General features: G+C 50.2%; 1 protein-coding gene across 1 annotated transcript in view; it reads right to left on the reverse strand.

The window, feature by feature from the left end:
- FAM53B (family with sequence similarity 53 member B) overlaps positions 1 to 18,474 on the reverse strand; it is a 45,627-nt gene that overhangs the window by 10,364 nt on the left and 16,789 nt on the right. Inside the window, exons 2-4 of the mRNA XM_034062367.1 lie at positions 15,573 to 15,805; positions 12,172 to 12,223; positions 1,866 to 2,584 (exon numbers count right to left, since the gene is read on the reverse strand). Coding sequence (XP_033918258.1) covers positions 1,866 to 2,584; positions 12,172 to 12,223; positions 15,573 to 15,641 — 840 coding nt within the window. The 5' untranslated portion in view covers positions 15,642 to 15,805. The remainder of the gene's footprint in view (positions 1 to 1,865; positions 2,585 to 12,171; positions 12,224 to 15,572; positions 15,806 to 18,474) is intronic.

Raw genomic sequence — 18,474 nt, forward strand, 5'->3', positions numbered from 1 at the left:
CAAGCTGTCACTCAGGCGGCTGTCACTGGTATGACTGACACGTCACATCCTCACACTGAGCCTGTTGAGGACAGCAGACTGCTCCGACAGGGCTGGCCACGGCTCAGCTTCCCATCGGTGACTCAGACAAACCCACTGCTGGATGCGGATCCAGTGCCCAGCACCCTGAGCTCCATTCCCAGGGATTCATGGCATGCCCCATGCCTCAGTTTCCCCATCTGTAAAGTGAATGCTTTGAGTTACACTGGGAAACCCAGTTTGGACACGTTGGCTTTCCTTTGCTTTGACTCTTGAGGACCATTGCACACAAGTCATTCCTACCCCATATAAAGCCAGACTAAAGGACATGTGCAGCCATGTGGACACCTCACCAGTACTTCAGCTCTTAACACCTAACTTTCCAGTCTCATTCCAAGAGAGGCATTAAAGCAGCCTGAGGGAATACCCAAGCCTGCAGGGCTTCCTTGAGCACACTTACCCCTTGTCTCTTTCTGCCCACAAGGAATTAGTTGCTTTTCACAGCATTCCCATCCCAGGGAGGGCTCTGACCGTGCCTCATGCCCCACCAAAGGCAAGAATGCTCACCATAACTTGCCTAATCCTGCTTGTCCCTCTGTGCCAGTCCTCCCATGTGGAGAGCAGCCTGCCAGCACTGCTGCTCATAGCTCCATAGCTATGAAAACCCTGGCCTCATCCAGCTCCCGGCTTTCCTTTCTTCCCACCCCACTGCCCCAAATCCCTGCCTCTGGGATCCACCCTCTGCCATGGGAACCCAAACCAGGCTGGGTTTCCTCCCTGGAAACTGGGGATGCTCCACAGGATGTGCCTTGGGCTGGATCCCAGCCACAGAGCTCCTTAGTGATGGTGGTGTTGGGTGTTGGTGGTAGCAACCGCTGGGCATTCGGCCACCCAGCTTGGATCAGTGAGCGAGGAGAGGATGGGAAAGGGAGTGCTCATTGCTCCTGCCACCACCAGCACTGGGGGAGATGCCAGGTAATCCCTTCCCCGTTCCTACAGTGCTCGTGCCTTGCACCAAGGGGCTTTGGGACCCTTTCCTTATGGTATCTGTGCTTGCAGAGGCTGAGTGATCTGATTGTTGTAGCCCTTGGGTCACCTGCCCATGCCAAAGCCATGTTCTTAGGGTGCCCAGAGAAGCTGTGGCTGCCCCATCCCTGGCAGTGCTCAAGGCCAGGTTGGACACAGGGGCTTGGAGCAGCTGCTCCAGTGGAAGGGGTCCCTGGAAAGGCTGCTCACACTGTCCTTCAGTGCAGCATCTCTCTTTAGCCCTCACCAAACTCCAGTGACTTGGTTTTGCAGGGAGAGGACCTGGGAGCCAAACCCTCCCCAGTTCATGGCTCAGATCTGTTATCTGGTTCTGTGCAGCAGATTGAGGAGGGAGGTTGTGCTCTGTGCTTGCAACTGAATATGAAACGTGATAACATCTCCAGAGTGGAAATTTACAGAGGCTAAGATACTCATACTGTAGCATATGAATTGAGCTCCTAACGGGGCCTAGGTTAGGTGCCTTGGGTGCTGCCTTCACCTCCCCATGGCAGGAATGGGGTTTCTCTCTCCTGAGCTCAAAAATGAGTGGTTTAACACATTCCTGTGGGAAACACGTGCCAGGAGGAAATGATGCCATGGTGGGATCAGTGTGGAAAACCCAGCACAGAACAGCAATGTGGGAATTTCTTAAAGTAATCCATTGGGAGGGGAATGTGTTTTCTCCTTACACAGAAGGATGCGTTTCCCTGTCATGTCTGCATCACTCCCATCCTTAGGAGGATGCTAAAGGAGCTGCATCAGTGAACAGCACCACCTCACTGCTGAGCCCCATCTGCAGGACCAGCACCACCACCTCTTACCTGCGTCATCTTGGCAAGGTCCAGCGAGGGCCGTTGCTCCTGAACCTCCTCCGGTCTCCGCCGCTTGACCCCAACCTTTTTGTCATTGAGGACGCAGGGCTGGGATCGGCTCCGGGAGAGCCCCCCTGCCCTCCGGCCCAGCTCCGGTGTGGAGGCAGGAGTGCTGCTCGCCGACGGCACACAGCACTCCGAGGAGGAGGAGAAGTGGTCATGGGAGCAGGACAGGGACCTCTGCATGTCCATCCTGTGCCCGCCGGGGGCTGATCTCCTCGGCTGGCATCCCAGCCGGCTGCTGAGGACGGGATGCTCGCAGCACATTGGGTTGGACCGCGATGGGAGGCTGAAGCTGGAGCTCCTCTGCATGGTGGTGAAGCCATTGGAGTAGCGCTGCACGCTGCCCCCGCTGTAGCACCGCCGCTTCTCCACTGGCGTCCACACCTTGGAGCCCAGAGGTCTCCAGGAGGAGCCACAACCGGACATCTCATCCGAAAAGGAGAGCGAGCGGCACTGGCGCTTGCTGGGGGGGGCCGAGGGGTTGCCATGGGGGTCGCTGAGGCTGAGGTCTTTGATGAGGTTGGTGACGGAGCAAGTGGTGGCTGTGTCCCTGGGCCAGCGCGAGCCCTCCTCGCCCTTGTCCGACAAGCAGTCCCAGATGCTGGCTCCCGGCTGCTCCAGCTGGAGGGGACACTTCCTGCTGAGGTCTCTCCATCTGTCATTTTCTGGTTCAGAAAGGAGAGGGGAATAAAGGAACCCACGTAAGAAACACACGCGCACGGGTGTTAGCGCTCATTCATTCTGCCATCCGCTTTCTACGGCCGCGAAACAAAAGAAGCAGCATATGGGATGTTCTCCTGAACAAATTAATTAACTCTTGGAATATGGCTTTCCAAACTGTCAGCAAAGCCATTGCTGCGGTGTACATGGAGAGAGAGACAAAGCGATCATCGCAGCAGGAGCAAAGCTGCTAGGAGAAGATCAAAACATGCCTTTGAGTCTCCAGATTGTGCTAGCTAAGGGAAATGCAGCAGTATAGAATGTATGGCCATTGCCTTAGCTCTGTGCTAAGTCATGTCTCACACACGTGGTTTGTTCAGGGTTCCACAATGAGTGATTGCCTGATGTGTTCCCCAAAACTGGAAGTGAAGAGCACAAAGATGTTGCACTGTTGGGGTGAGATAGCCCTCAGGGGACAGGGTTAGGGTTAGGGGGTTAGGGGCCTACAGGGATGCTGGTGAGGGACTATTCATTAGGGACTGTAGTGATAGGACAAGGGGTGATGGGTTTAGACTTAAACAGGGGAAGTTTAGATTGGATATGAGGAAGAAATTCTTTACTGTGAGAGTGGTGAGGCACTGGAATGGGTTGCCCAGGGAGGTTGTTAATGCTCCATCCCTGGCAGTGTTCAAGGCCAGGTTGGATGAAGCCTTGGGTGCCATGGTTTAGTGTGAGGTGTCCCTGCCCATGGCAGGGGGGGTGGAACTGGATGAGCTTAAGGTCCTTTCCAACCCTAACTATTCTATGATTCTATGAGCAAACACCAGAAAGGAGATGAAATAGAAGTTGGGATGTTCCTTACAGCAAAGGGGGTGATCCCACCAGCACCCAGCTACCTGTCATAGCACAGAAATCCCAACACTGTCATCAGAGCCCATGGGAAACCAAAATCATCCTGACACCCATTGAGTTGTCCTGCTTTCAGATGCTGCTAAAACAGCATTGATCCAGTGAAAAGAACTGACCCCACTGAGGCTCTGAGTATCTCCCCTAAATCGACCCAAAGACACTGTGTAAAACAAGGGGTGCACATAACAAGCTGTAAGATGGCTGATGATACATATATATAATATATATGTGTGTGCATGCGTGTGTATATAGATAAACATATAGATATAGATACATAAAATAGATGTATGATAAACCTATAGATACATAAAATAGATGTACGATAAACCTCCAGCAAGTCTTTGCAAGATGCTGTCCTCAGGTCCCTGTTGTGAGGCTCATTGTCCATCCCTTTTCTGTCCCCTAAGTCTGGGTGCTCTAGCCCAGCCTGGTTACCCCCATGAAGCACAAAGGAACCCACACACTAGTACTGTACTGCAGCAACCTGGGGTCAGCATCTCTTTGGGGCTGCCTTGAAAACCCCGTGTGTACCTAGCACAGCCAATTGTTTGCATTTCTTTAACACACATAAAGGGACAAATTGCATTGTATTTTACTAGAGCTTTTTAACATGTTCTCCCTCTGTTTCATCCAGCTTATTTACATGGGAATTTGCCCTGCAAACCTGCCTTAACAGCCTTCCAACAGAGCACAGCGCAAGATGGTGGTGATCTGTTGCATGGGTTTGGGGTTACCCTAAAGATACTCATTTTATCAGATGGGGTTTGTCATCTTATCAGATGGGTAAAGAACCAAGAAACTTGCACCTCCATGGCCTGAAATGTACACAGCTACGGGCCCAAAGAGAGGATTAAGGGTGATGATCTGAGCCCCACACACATCCCACTGACAGCAACAGAAGGAGCATCAAGGCCTGGCTCCCCTGGCTCCTTGCAGGCATTGATACTCAACAGGAAAACCATGGCAGGACAGGACAACCCTATCGGCTGTGCAGTGGAAAAAAGACATCACCAAAACCAGTCACCAGTTCTCCATCACTGCTGCTGTGAGCAGAGCACACCACGCTTGCTGTTGCCACCCACTTTCATCTGATCATATCTAAATCACGCAAGGCTTCTTATGGGTTTTGGGGTTTTCCACGCTGGCAACTGGAGGATGAAGTAAAAGCTGTACCCAGCCCACAGCTGGAGGTGCCAGGCTGATAGGGAAGCTGCAGCAGTGCAGGATGTTTCCAACCAAGGCTTGGTTGCAAGTCAGGAGGTCAGACTCGGGATGTATAGCACACTCTTGGCCACTACTCCCATTTCTCCCTGCATCCATAAGAGCTCCAGCCCCATGCCCCCTGGCTCTGTCTTCAGTAACCACACAGCATTCCAACAGTTGCCGTCCCCCTTTGACTAAACACAATGGGAAGTGTGAAATCTGTGCTAAACAACTACATCTATGGTGAGATCTCTATTATTTTCCCCTCGGCATCACGCTGCCAGCAGAGAGATTCCGCAGGTCAGGTCAGCAGACAAAAGAAACAGAAATAGACACTGAGTTTTCATGGCAAGCTGCCACCACGATCCAACCGCTGCACAAAGGGCCTTGGTGAGGAGGATACGGGAACACCTTCCTCTTTCACCCCTGCTGCAGCACAAACAGACATAAATCTTCCAAGCCCTGCAAGGAAAGCAGGAACTGCACCGTTATCCCCAGCAGCAGTTTGGGGTTATTCGCTCTTCCCCTTGCACTGTGCGAGCTGGGTTTTGGCAGGGCAGGAGGAGACCATGGCACAGCCCCTCCAGGACCACTGATGGGTGCCAGGCTACCGCAAAACCCAGAAGATGGGGCATTTAGGGCAAATAGAAAACTGTTCACCCTGAAACAAGTTGGATATGGGGCAGTCCGAGAGGTAAGCACACAACTGAGGGACTGAGGAAAGCCTCATTGAGGAAAAGCTGCTGGGTTTTTGTTCAGGTTTTAAGACTCAGCTAATATCTGTTCAGCTGTTGGAGCAAGCCCAGAGAAAGCCACGAGGATGATCAGGGACTGGAGCACCTCCTGTATGGAGACAGGCTGAGAAAGTTGGGGCTGTTCAGCCTGGAGAAGAGAAGGCTGCGTGGAGACCTCAGAGCAGCTTCCAGTATCTGAAGGGGGCCTACAGGGATGCTGGGGAGGGACTCTTCATTAGGGACTGCAGTGATAGGACAAGGGGTAATGGGTTCAAACTTAAACAGGGAAGTTTAGATTGGATATAAGGAAGAAATTCTTTCCTGTGAGGGTGGTGAGGTGCTGGAATGGGTTGCCCAGGGAGGTTGTGAATGCTCCATCCCTGGCAGTGTTCAAGGCCAGGTTGGACAGAGCCTTGGGTGCCATGGTTTAGTGTGAGGTGTCCCTGCCCATGGCAGGGAAGTTGTTACTGGATGATCTTGAGGTCTTTTCCAACTCAAACCATTCTGTTTCTGTAACTAAGATTCATATCCTGAGCAGGCTGATAATGACAATTGCAGTGGAACCATTAATACTACTGCACATAAGCATGTATTCATTTTCTTACATTACAAACCTAAGCCTGGTTTACCCCAAGGCAGTGATTTGTTCCAGGACAAAACCCACCATGAGAACCTCTTGGTTCACAAGTGAATCGCTTCTCTGGAAAACCCTCCTTTGCCATCTGGAAAAATGATAGGAGCAGCCATACAACCAGAGCATGATGTAAGTGGGGCACGAGGGGCTCTTCCCCTGTTCGTGTCCTTGGATGAAACAGCATCTTCCTTTTGGATTTTAACTTAGAACTGCAAAGACGAACACTTCAAGTCACCCAGAGAGCACATCCAGCACATTGCTTTCGAGATGTTTTGATCTGTAGATCTGTATTTCCAGGGTGAGGTTACACAAAGTGAATTTCCTGGCATCTCTTTGGTTGTGAAACAGCTTTCCAGCTTCCGAGACACAGAGGGATGGTATCAGCAGCCTGGGGAAAACTGAGCTTCTTGTCCTGCCCTTTCATAGGATCACAGAATGGTTTGGGTTGGAAGGGACCTTAAAGCTCATCCAATTCCAACCCCTGCCATGGGCAGGGACACCTTCCCCTGGAGCAGCTGCTCCAAGCCCCTGTGTCCAACCTGGCCTCTGGCCATGGCAGCAGGAGCCTGAACCCTCTTGCAAACCACGCATGAAGCAGCAGGAAACAGAGACAGGCATGAGCAGCATCCCATCCAAGTTGGAGCTGCCAGCTCCCAGGCTGCCCAGCATAAGGGGGAACCAAAACCAAACCATTTCTGCTTTCCATAGCAAGGCTGTGATGGTTAGGTCGGATTCATCCCTACAGAGGGTGATCTGAGCCCTGGCTCTTGTGTCACTCCCCTAAGCTTGCATGGGTTCCCTCTGCCCTGCCCAGCCTTGGGGACAGTTTGGTGGCAGAGCCATGTACCCCAGTGTGATGGGGAGCAGCGCTGCCAGGGATGCTCTGTAAAGGAGATGTTGGGTATCCAACAGCAGGAGCATTTGGGGTGCAGGTGAAGAGTGACCACCACTGCCCAGCAGGACCCACCAAGCTGGGCAAGCAGCAACAAGCCCTGGCACTAAACCTCACCTGGGTTTCCTCCCCTCTCTATTTTCAGAGACAAACCAGAAGCCACCTGCATGTGAGCAGGGCCCAACCTGCCCTGGGATCACTGACAGCATGCTCAAACACATCCGCACCGCTGTCTGTTCCTGAGCTTCCTTTCAGGTAAAACCAAGACATGCACTTGCAAGAGCAAACCTGAACCTGTAACAACATCCGTGTTCCTGTGCAACCCTCACCACATCAAACAAACCCAGTGGTCCAGGGGACAGGGCACATCCCAAAACCAAGGAGATGGGTGTTATCCTCCGAACATCCCCGAGAGGTTTGCACAGCCCCATGGAGAACAGGATCCATCCTCAGAGCATCACAGGCACCTTTCCAAATGCTCCAGGTTTTGCAGGAGCAGCTCATGGAGACACCAGGCACCTTCCAGCTTCAGGTGCCTCTTTCAGTGACTGCCCTGCTCCTCTGGTGACACAGAGTAAGTTGTAATGACCGCATCCATAACCACAGAGGACAGTGTAAACCCAAAGAGCTCACACAACTTTAACTGCAGCGACACAAATGTGCTGCTATAATATTTTTACAGTTCCCTTTTATGCATAATGCATGATCCTTCTGCTCAAGTTCCCTCCACGTTCTTTTCCAGTGAAATAATTTACATGAATGCATTATTTATTATGGCAACTTGTAAAACAATTACGGGTTTCAATCCATTTTCCTTCTTTTCTTGGCAGATGAATTCTGTTTGGATCCTCACCCAAACATTTCTCTTCACACAGGTGCGTGGCCAAGTCCCTTTATCCGCATGTTGTTCGAGTTGAATTTCACTCTCCTTGTCCCATCCATGGGGGAAAAAGCAGGCTGCATTTTCCATTGCCCCCTGTTTATGTTCAGGAGTTGATTTGGGCTGCATCAAAAGGAGCGTGACCAACAGGGCAAAGGAGGTGATCCTGCCCCTCTGCTCTGCTCTTGAGACCTCACTTGGAGCATTGTGTGTAGTTCTGGTGTCCTCAACATAAAAAGGACATGGAACTGTAGGAACAAGTCCAGAGGAGGCCACAAGGATGATCAGGGACTGGGGCACCTCCTGTATGAAGACAGGCTGAGAAAGTTGGGGCTGTTCAGCCTGGAGAAGAGAAGCTGCATGGAGACCTCAGAGCAGCCTTCCAGTATCTGAAGGGGCCTACAGGGATGCTGGAGAGGGACTCTTCATTAGGGACTGTAGTGACAGGACAAGGGGTAATGGGTTGAAACTTAAACAGGGGAAGTTTAGATTGGATATATGGAAGAAATTCTTTACTGTGAGGGTGCTGAGGCACTGGAATGGGTTGCCCAGGGAGGTTGTGAATGCTCCATCCCTGGTAGTGTTCAAGGCCAGGCTGGATGAAGCCTTGGGTGCCATGGTTTAGTGTGAGGTGTCCCTGCCCATGGCAGGGGGGTTGGAACTGGATGATCTTAAGGTCCTTTCCAACCCAAACTATTCTATGATTCTATGATTCTATAAATGTGGAACAAATGTACTGGCTGTAATCAGCTGGTGGCAGTGCCATGGAGCCTTCCCATTGCAGAAATGAGATTAAAATACAATGTGCAGAGCTGTGCTTCAACGGGAAATGAAAGCAACAACCCCCAAACCTACCGCTGGAGAACAAACACACCAGTGCTGTGGGCTCCTGGTGCCAGCAGCAGGCATCGGAAATTCCCCATCTCAACAGCAAAACATGCCCTGCTCTTCACTGTGAGCCTCTGGTGAGGTCTCCCTGCTCCAGAGGAGCCCCAATGGGTTTCCCTGCATGGCTTTTTCTGTTTCCAGGTTGACTGTGCTTGAAGATGCACCAAGATGCTGCTCTACATTAATGGTCTTTGCAAAAATCCCCTTAAATCCCAGAAAATCACAGCTCAGAAATGGGAAGGGTGCAAGCCCTGTGGATGCTCTTGGGATGTGATCAATGACCTGGCCCTTCTTCTGGCTTCTTGGCTTTCCTCCATCACTCATGCAGGATGAAAAGCCACTTCCACATGAAGAGATGTGCAACAAGACCCAAGGCTCCAACCTCCCTGGCATGCTTGCTTCTTGGATGAGAGCTGTTGCCAAACCATGCCAGTGGTGGAGTGTTCCAAAGGACACATGAACAGACACTTCATCCATCATCTTGCTCTGCTGCAGTGCTCTATGAGGACAAATTCTGGGGGTGCTTTCCAAGGAAAAAGCAAATGATGGTTATATTAAAAGCATTTTACAGATGTATGCAGCATCCATTCCCAGTGGGCTCAATGGGCTCAAACCCATCCTCCTCCTGCCTTTTACAAGGACTGTGTGTGCAACGCCTGCTGCACCGGGACTCCGATCCTACATGCAGAGTGTAAGCACCTTGCCACAGCCTCAATAAACCCCAGCCTGAAGCCTGCCTCAAAGGGAACTTCTTGCTTATGCAGAAACCAGGAGGCCACGGCTGTCAGCATGCTCCTGCTGAGCTTCTCATACAGGACCAGACTAGTGCAGCTTCTGGTGCTATCAACTTCGATGTCAATAACTTCTCATATACCTGCTAGGGGAAGGTAAGGTGATGCTGCCAATGCCTTGTTGAAATAGCCAAAACTGTCTTCTGCCATCCGTCCAAAGACTGAGCAGTTTCAATATAGGACGTCAAAAGTAATGCCCTAACTTTGTCACCTTCTTTTTCTAGCACAGCCATTCATATGAGACTGGAGGGGAAGAAAGGGGGAGAAGGAGAAAAACTCCTTATGCCACAGGACAATTCCTATACTTCCAGATGCTTCAAGGACCCATCAAGGAGAAAGGAAAAAATAAGTTGTTGCATTTATAGTTTTAGGCATTTCACCTCTAATCTTCCTCCCAGGAAAGCCCTATATAAAGATAAACCCAACTGGTTTAGTATTATTATCATCACAGTGGCAGGGTATTTCCTATAACTCTAAAAATCAGAAGGTTACTTAGGCCACGCTCAGAAGTGAATCTAACATTGCATCATCTGATGTATCAAGTCTTTCATAATGTTTACTCATATATTGAGTTATACTCCAACCTATAATCAATTTTCAGGCTCTTGATTTGTTTAGTACCTTATGAGGTACCAAGATGCAAGGGCTTCAGTTTACTCCTTTTCCCCACGTTATGCCACAGGTAAGCAGGACCCCAGCTGGTTTCTTGGTCATGGTGCATTACACACACCTTGGGGCTTTGACCCAACTTCTTCCTTCTCCTTCCTGGAGAATGTGCTCCTGAGCCACCATGCAGGTTTGGATGATGCTCTCCCAGCAGCCTGCCCTGCTGTCCCATGGCCACTGGGACCTGCCACAAGCTGCCTTCCTGCCCAAAGCTGCCCTTGCTTCCAAAGGCAGCCAGGAAGATCCCATGCCAAGAACCTCAGCCTCTTCCAGGTAAAAACCTGGAAAATTAAGCCAACATCTCTCTATCCCACCAACATCACATACGGACTATAAGTCTCTGCCTTCCGCTGGCTGTGCTGCCAGTCCAAACTCCACTGTGTTCATTTATCTCAGTGCTTTCCACCAACAGGGACTTTACCCTTTGATCTGGACCATTCCCTAAGTTTTGCATTCGGTGCCACTATAACCATGGGACTTCTTTAAAAAGTCAAGCAAGTTTTGGCACCAGATTAATCTGCTTGTGACCCACATCTGGAGACATTAAGAACAACACTCAGGAAGGATGCCTAAAATGAAACCCAACCTAAGTGATGCATTCTGGAGAGACTGGCTCCTCTGCACTGGGCATGATGAAGCCATTACATGGCAAGCTGTGGTCAAGGAGGTGACATTTGTTCCCCTCGGAAAGAGGATCATTTGGTAGCCAAGGAAGATCAGAGCAGCGTTAGGAAGACACAGAAGGCTTTGTAAAAGCTCTTTAAGACAAGCTGCTTTTCAATTAGGCATAGACTCATCAGATCTGCTGGAGAGCCTGCCAGTGCCGCAGTGCAAGACAAAACCATCTGATCAGGTTTCTTTGTTCCTCACTCATGCCTGACAGGCAGGAGAAAGGGAACGGGCTGTCTCTACCCCTTCTTGACTCTGATGCTTGTGACTTCCAAATGCTTTCCATCTTTCCCTGCTTCCCAGTGCCTGGAGTTAGCAGAGGGCTTGGGAAGTATCTCCTGTCAATGCTCAGGCCCTGTTAGCACCAATGAGAGTTGTGTCCATGAGGAAAAGGGGCAGCTCTTTGTCTGTAATGTCCTGGCTTTCCCAGCAAGCAGCTTGGCTCAAAATAGAACTTGACCTGCAAGTTTTAATGGGGTTTTGAGACTTCACCTAGGGACTGCTTCCCCCTACAAAGCCCAAAGAGCACAATGGACCAGTACAGCCTATGGCACTATCAGTATCACGGGCCAAGGCATCAATCCCTTGTCAATTATGGTGGCTGTTCAGCATAAAAACCGATAGGAAGCTCTGACATAAATGTTATTGAACATCCTATACCATGGTTATCATCACAGGCAAAATTAAGACATTTTCCTTCTTGTCTGAGGCCTGTCCAAACACTTTGTGCCAAGTGGAGGAACATTTTAGTGATAACACTGATGTTTATTGTATTCTGCCAACAGTTCAAGAGCCATGGTCATGGGCTGGATACTCAAACACAATCTCAGACCCAAAATGCTTATAATCTCAACCGTTACTGTAAAAATAAGGGGGAATAAGGGGAGGGGGAAGGAGATAAGCAATTCACTCAGCAATGGTAACTGGCAGAACCTCTAGGAAGGAGGGTGGCATGAGCATGATGAACACCAGATGGTGGGATGGGTGCCCCTCCATCCACACTGTGTTGGGCAGGTGGGTGATGCCCACCCCAGGGTCTACAGGGGAGTGTTTTGGGGAGACTGAACTGTCCAGGACATCTTCCCACCCACTGCTATTTACTGGCACAGGTTGCCCAAAGAAGTGGTAAATGCTCCATTCCTGGCAGTGCTCAAGGCCAGGCTGGATGGGGCTTGGGTGATATGGTCTAGTGTGAGGTGTCCCTGCCCATGGCAGGGGTTGGAACTGGGTGAGCTTTAAGGGCCCTTCCAACCCAAACCATCCTATGGTTCTATGAAAGCAGGAACGGAGGTGCAGCAAACATGGACAGAAGTGTCTCCTACTTACCCATCACGCCACAAGAGAAGAGGGTAGGTCCTTGACTCATCTTTGGAGTGTGCTGCAAACAACCAGAGAAACTATTCACTTCTCGCAGACTCGACTGGGGCACCAGAAACCACCCTGCCTCCAGCTCTGGCAATGCCACACTGCACCCAGCAGGGAGAAGAGCCTTGGGTGCCCGCAATGGTCCTGGTTTGGCAGGGACCAGGGGACAGACCCAGTCATCTTCCATAATGAAATCCAATGTCATTAACCCTGGGGATGGTGGTGAGACCCAAGCTTGAAGGTTATGGGTCCTGCAGCTAGTCCTTACCTATGGGAATAGCTGCAGCGAGGTCCCAGCCCCAGGACCCAAAACACTGGAGGAACTAAACCGGGAGCTGGAATTCAGTGCCAGTTCTGCACTGAATTCACTGACAAGTAAGCAGCAGCAGTAGCATCTGAACCCCGTCCAAGCCCATTAAGTCCTCCCATCTAGGTACAAAACTATTCTATGATTCTATTTAGGTTTTTAAACATAGAGTGTCTCTAAGGCCCTCACCACAGCGCTTCTGGGGAGTTCACATTCAGATTGTGCTGATTTGCACTAAAAATAGGGGAAAATGCAACTATATGGGTGTAAAATAATCCCAGTTGTTTTATATGCTCTTTTTTTTCCAAGAATTTTCCTCTTGACAGTGTGAGAGACATCATCAGACTTCTAAACATGGGCATGGACAGTTCTATACGCAGTAAATCAGTGTCATCTGCAGCTACATGCCATTCCAGCTATGTCTGCAAATCACTTCAATACTAATTGTCCTTTTATTATCCCCCAGAATATCCATATTCTGCTTCTGAAGTGTTTCTCCTGGCAACACCATCCCATCATCTGAGGGAAGCACCAGCATGACCTCTCTGCTCATCTGTGCTGCCATAGCTGTGGTTTATCTGGTGTTAGGCCATTGCACTCACACCTTCTCTCCTCATCTACGTCCTACACGTTGCCTGCTCACATGATGATGATGATGATGATAATGTAATATATAATGATAATAATCATAATAATAAATGCTGGAACCTGCTTCTACAGAGCAATCCAGTAAAAGGATCCCACTTTATATACAGAATACTGTAAATAGTGAATATAGAAGGATGAGGAGGCAGAAAACAACAATGGGATCCAGACATAAGGTAAATAAGAGCTGATCATCTTCTCTGGAGCATGTGACACTTTTCTATGTGCAGTAAGGGTATCTTTAGCTGTCAAGCCCCACCTTTAGGAAGCAGCAGCTCAGAATTAATCAGGAGACAGCAAGGACAAGCAGCTGTACCCAAAGAGTGCCCAACAACTTTAGGTGACGTCCCATATTGAGCATGCTTCTTTGGGCAATGCTGGCACAGGGTGCCCAGAGAAGCTGTGGCTGCCCCATCCCTGGCAGTGTTCAAGGCCAGGTTGGACACAGGGGCTTGGAGCAGCTGCTCCAGTGGAAGGGGTCCCTGCCCATGGCAGGGGTTGGAGCTGGGTGAGCTTTAAGGTCCCTTCCAACCATTCTAGGATTCTATGATCAGATTTTGGCAGGTGATACTGCTCCACGGCTCAGACATTTATGTCTTTTAGGCTTTGCTCTTTGGCCTTTGCCATGAAGCCAATGGAAGAACTCTTTCTTTCTTTGGAGGACCAGTCTTCTTGCCCCAATTCAACAGCCCAGACAATCCAGCAATCCACCCTGTGTAACCAGAGCTATCACTGCACTATTGATCCAGATCCAGGGCTGCAGGAGGCACTCGGCAAACACATGGGGGCAAAGTTTCTCATTACAGCCCTGCCATCGGGCAGCCCCAGTGCCCATCCCTTCCCACAGGGGCAGAAGAAACCATTTCTCATGTGCCTCTACAGCAAGTTCCCCTCCTCTTGCCCTGCACACCTGCAGGACACAGCCAGCATCAGATGCTGCCCCTTGCTGCCCAGAGCAGCAGCCACAGGAGATGCTGCCTTGCCAGCAGGAGCCAGCACTAAAGCAAGGACATTTTTCCAACAGATCAATATCCTTCCTTCCTAAATTTCCCCCTTTTAAGGCAGGATTAACGCTGCCTCTACCTTGCTTGCCTTCCCTTCCACCATGCGCTGCCAGGGCAGGTTGCCCTTCACCCAGCACACTGCACTATCTGCCCAGGAAGCCCAGCTGGAGGGTTTGCTTCCTCACCAAACTTAAGACATTTATATATCTTTTATGCTCAACATGCCCATTTAGAGCTAATCCTGACAGATGCTTCCTGCTGTGTTCCTGCACACCCTTATCTGAGACCCTCAGTGCAGGAATAGCCTTTTGGTCTAATTCCTTCTCGGACTATGACCATCTCTCCTAGAGGACAGAGGAGCAAACATCCACAACCAGCTCTGAACTTTCTCAGCCCCATGGCCTCACTTGTCCCTTCCAGCATCATTTAGTCTGTCTGCTGCTCCTCATTTGCTCTTTTGTTGCCTGCTCAACCAGTGTGGTTGCATTTGCATCAGTCCAGGCTGCCAACAAGACTGTTATGTAGTACAGCACTGCCCTTTGCTGTCCCCCACTTAATCCTGTTCCCCACTTGCTCATCCTTCTATTAATGATGAGCATCTGTTCACTGTTGGTGAAGCAACTTCTCGCCCATGTTATTCATGGTGTTGATTTAATGTTTTTTCTATCGCTGCTTTCATTGCATGCTTACTGAAATTCATATATGCAAAAGCCACAGCACTCCAATCAGTCCCTAATCCCCTGCTCCTTGGATATTAATGCAGCTTGGTAGAACACAGTGCTATAAACCATCTCATGTGTCCAGCTCTGGGGCAGCAGCACAAGAGGGACCTGGAGCTGTTGGAGCGAGGCCAGAGGAGGCCATGGAGCTGCTGTGAGGGCTGGAGCAGCTCTGCTCTGGAGCCAGGCTGAGAGAGCTGGGCTGGGGCAGCCTGGACAAGAGAAGGCTCCTGAAGGGGAGACCTGAGAGCAGCTCCAGTGCCTAAAGGGGCTGCAGGAAAGCTGGAGAGGGGCTTGGGACAAGGGCCTGTAGGGACAGGCCAAGGGGAATGGCTTGAACCTGCCAGAACAGGGGAGACTGAGCTGAGCTCTTAGGCAGAAGCTGTTCCCTGTGAGGGTGCTGAGGCGCTGGCACAGGGTGCCCAGAGAAGCTGTGGCTGCCCCATCCCTGGCAGTGCTCAAGGCCAGGTTGGACACAGGGGCTCGGAGCAGCTGCTCCAGTGGAAGGGGTCCCTGCCCATGGCAGGGGTTGGAGCTGGATGAGCATTAAGGTCCCTTCAACCCGAACCATTCCAGGATTCTACAATGTAAATATCCAGCCCTGCAGCACAAGAAACCCTTATTATAAATCTATGGCAAAGCTATTGGTGGCAAAAGAGTTTTGCAGAAAGCTCTCAGGGCTCTTACCAGCTCAGTCCTGCATGTTACGGAGTCAGCACCTTTGTTTTGCCGTGTTTTGGTTAAGATCATCACCATGGTAATGCAGTCCTGACGCGGAGTCCATCGGGGTCCAGGTGAAGGGCACCAGCAGCTGAGGTCTGGTGAAGCTCCTCTTTCAATCCATGTTCCTCCAGGAAAGGTTCAGCCCCAGCAGCTCCTTGGGGGATGTGCAGGAACAGCCTCTGAGTGTGGAAAACTCCCTGTGTGCATACAGAGAGAACAGCTTTAAGGGACTTGCCTGGGGGATGGAGGCTGAGTGCTGACCTAAAATCACCCCGAGGGTGGCTCCTCTACAGGAGTACGTATGTTAGAGTATGAAACATTGCTGGTGATCCTCTGCACCTCATCAGTGCAGAGCTGTTGCATAGGATGAGTGACTGCAGGAGCTGGTGGGTGCATGTAAAGTGCATGAGGTCATCTGGAGGGATAGAAGTATTTTAGGTAGACAGACGGACAGATATAGATAGGCAGATGGATAGGTAGGAAGGTAGGTAGGTAGACAGACAGACAGACAGATAGATATAGATAGATAGGCAGACAGATAGGTAGGAAGGTAGTTAGATAGGCAGATAGATATAGATATATAGATAGATAGGCAGACGGATAGGTAGGAAGGTAGGTAGGTAGGTCAACAGATAGATAGACAGACAGGCAGGAGAGAGATAGATAGATAGATAGATAGATAGATAGATAGATAGATAGACAGACAGAGTTTCTTCCAAATCTTCCCTTTGAGAAAGGGAACTCATATCTCCTATACTGAAGATACCAAGCTTTGAAAGAAGGGCTCACTGAAGCCCCAGGGTTGCTCTCACAGCAGCCCTTGCCCCCACACCAACTGGGAGCAGATGTTCTGCAGAAAACACCTTTCCAGCATCATTAAGGCTGTGAAATCCCCTGGATGCCCCCATCCCATCACAGTTACTCCCCAGTTCTCAAACCATGAAGAGCCCTTTGGGCAAAAAACAAGGCAAAGAGTTGCCTACAAGGAAGGGGAGAGCTCCCAGCCCTGACATCCTCAGGGCTACACCATACCTCCTGATCCTTACCTATTCCTTAGGTAGGAAAAGCTAACGGCTGCATAGTGAGCACATGTTAAGGACTGCAAGCCAGGCTTACAGAGCACCACGTAGACCTGACCCTCAGCTCTGCCTCACCTCCTGCCATCCTCACCCATTAACTCACTCTGTGTAAAAGCAGACAGATTGCACTTCAAATCTGATTACAGAAATCAGTGTTTTCCCCAAATCACTCCTCTAATCGTGTTTTGCTATTTGCCTTGCAGTTAACAACCAAAACCACCATTTGCACTGATCCTGCACCATGCAGTCAAAACCCAACTGTGATATTTAAGGACAATATTTGAGAGTATGCCTCAAACAAGTATTAAACCTCATCATGAACTGATACAGCTTCTGTTCCCAGCTCATAAATCATCTTTCCTGTGTTTACTGGGATTAGAGCTTGTCAATGGTGTTATCAGTAGCTCATTTTAAGGCCAGCTGGCTGGTAAGGAAAAATCACCTTCTATTCTTGTGTGAGGATAAAGTTCATGCAGAGTGCAAAGCCAGGAGTGGGAATCAATACATTGCCCAAAGATTTACCCTTCCCAAGGCCCCCTGCTACAGTCTGCAGCTTCTGATGAGACCCTGGTGGGTTTATAACATGCAATCTATTGGTAGCTTCATCGTTAACTTCTGGGCAACACAGTGACCAAATGGAAACCGACAAATGGAAAAGTAAAGCTTTTTAGGCTATCAAAATGACACAATCTGTGAGCCCAGATCACGTATTTATGCTATTTATATATTGTATATATGGTATTTATGGTAGCCTGGGTTCATGTGAGGAGATCATGACGGTGGTGGGGTGGTGGGGACGATGGTGTGGCCGAAGGACCAGTTGACTAACACAGCAAAGTGTCCCCATCACCCCCAGCGATGCTGGAGGCAGCTCAGGCTCCTCTGTTACAGCAGATGGACCCCCAGGTTATGCTCAGGAGCCTCCCCCAGTGCTGGGGATGGCCTGGGGACATCAAGCTCTTTGCCAGGAGCAAGCAAATAGAGCCACTGTATGGACATTAAGAAGCTCCACAGGACTATTGGCATCAAACCTATTGGCACGCAGCAAGACCTACAGGTCCTGTTCAGAGGGGATGGCTGCTTACACCAGGCTCTGAGCAAACAGAAGGCGAGGAGATGCTCCCTAAAAAGAGCTGCATGTAAGAGGGAAAAGATGCTAGAACTTCAGATTGGTTTGTGTTGGAAGGGACCTAAAAGCTCACCAGCTCCACGTCTCTCTTGTGCTGTTGCCCCAGAGCTGGATCAGGACTGCAGGGGGGTTCTCCCCAGAGCACAGCAGAAGGGCAGGATCCCTTCTCTCTGCTGATGCTCACACCCCTTTTGACATGATGAGGATGAGGAGCAGGGGACTCTGTGAGGCTCCAGCCTTCCCCCAGCACTAAGGAAAGCCCCAGAGTGGTGCCCTGCTGCTCCCTGCACCATAGCATAGATGCCTAAAACACAGGACAGGGACTAAAATCACTCAAGGTCTATATTTTTGGCTGCCACAATCTTGGCTGTCCCTGATCCTAGCACCAAAACTGGGATGCTTGACACAGGGCTGGACTCATGGGATGATGCTGGGGCCATCCCCACCACATTGGCAGCGTGGGGAGCGAAGATCAAACATTCCAAGCATCACAAAAGCAGTTAAGCACAGCTCCTTGTTAACAGGGTATGATTCCTCAGGAATAATTACCTTTCCCTAAGGTAATGGTTAATGTTGGTGCTGCAGACTCCTACACACACCCGGGCGTGCGGCAGCCAGCAGGCAGGAATGGCAGCAAGTACAGGCAGATGCTCCCTGC

Source organism: Melopsittacus undulatus, chromosome 4 (genome assembly GCF_012275295.1).
Source record: "Melopsittacus undulatus isolate bMelUnd1 chromosome 4, bMelUnd1.mat.Z, whole genome shotgun sequence".
NCBI classification, from domain to species: Eukaryota; Metazoa; Chordata; class Aves; order Psittaciformes; family Psittaculidae; genus Melopsittacus; species Melopsittacus undulatus.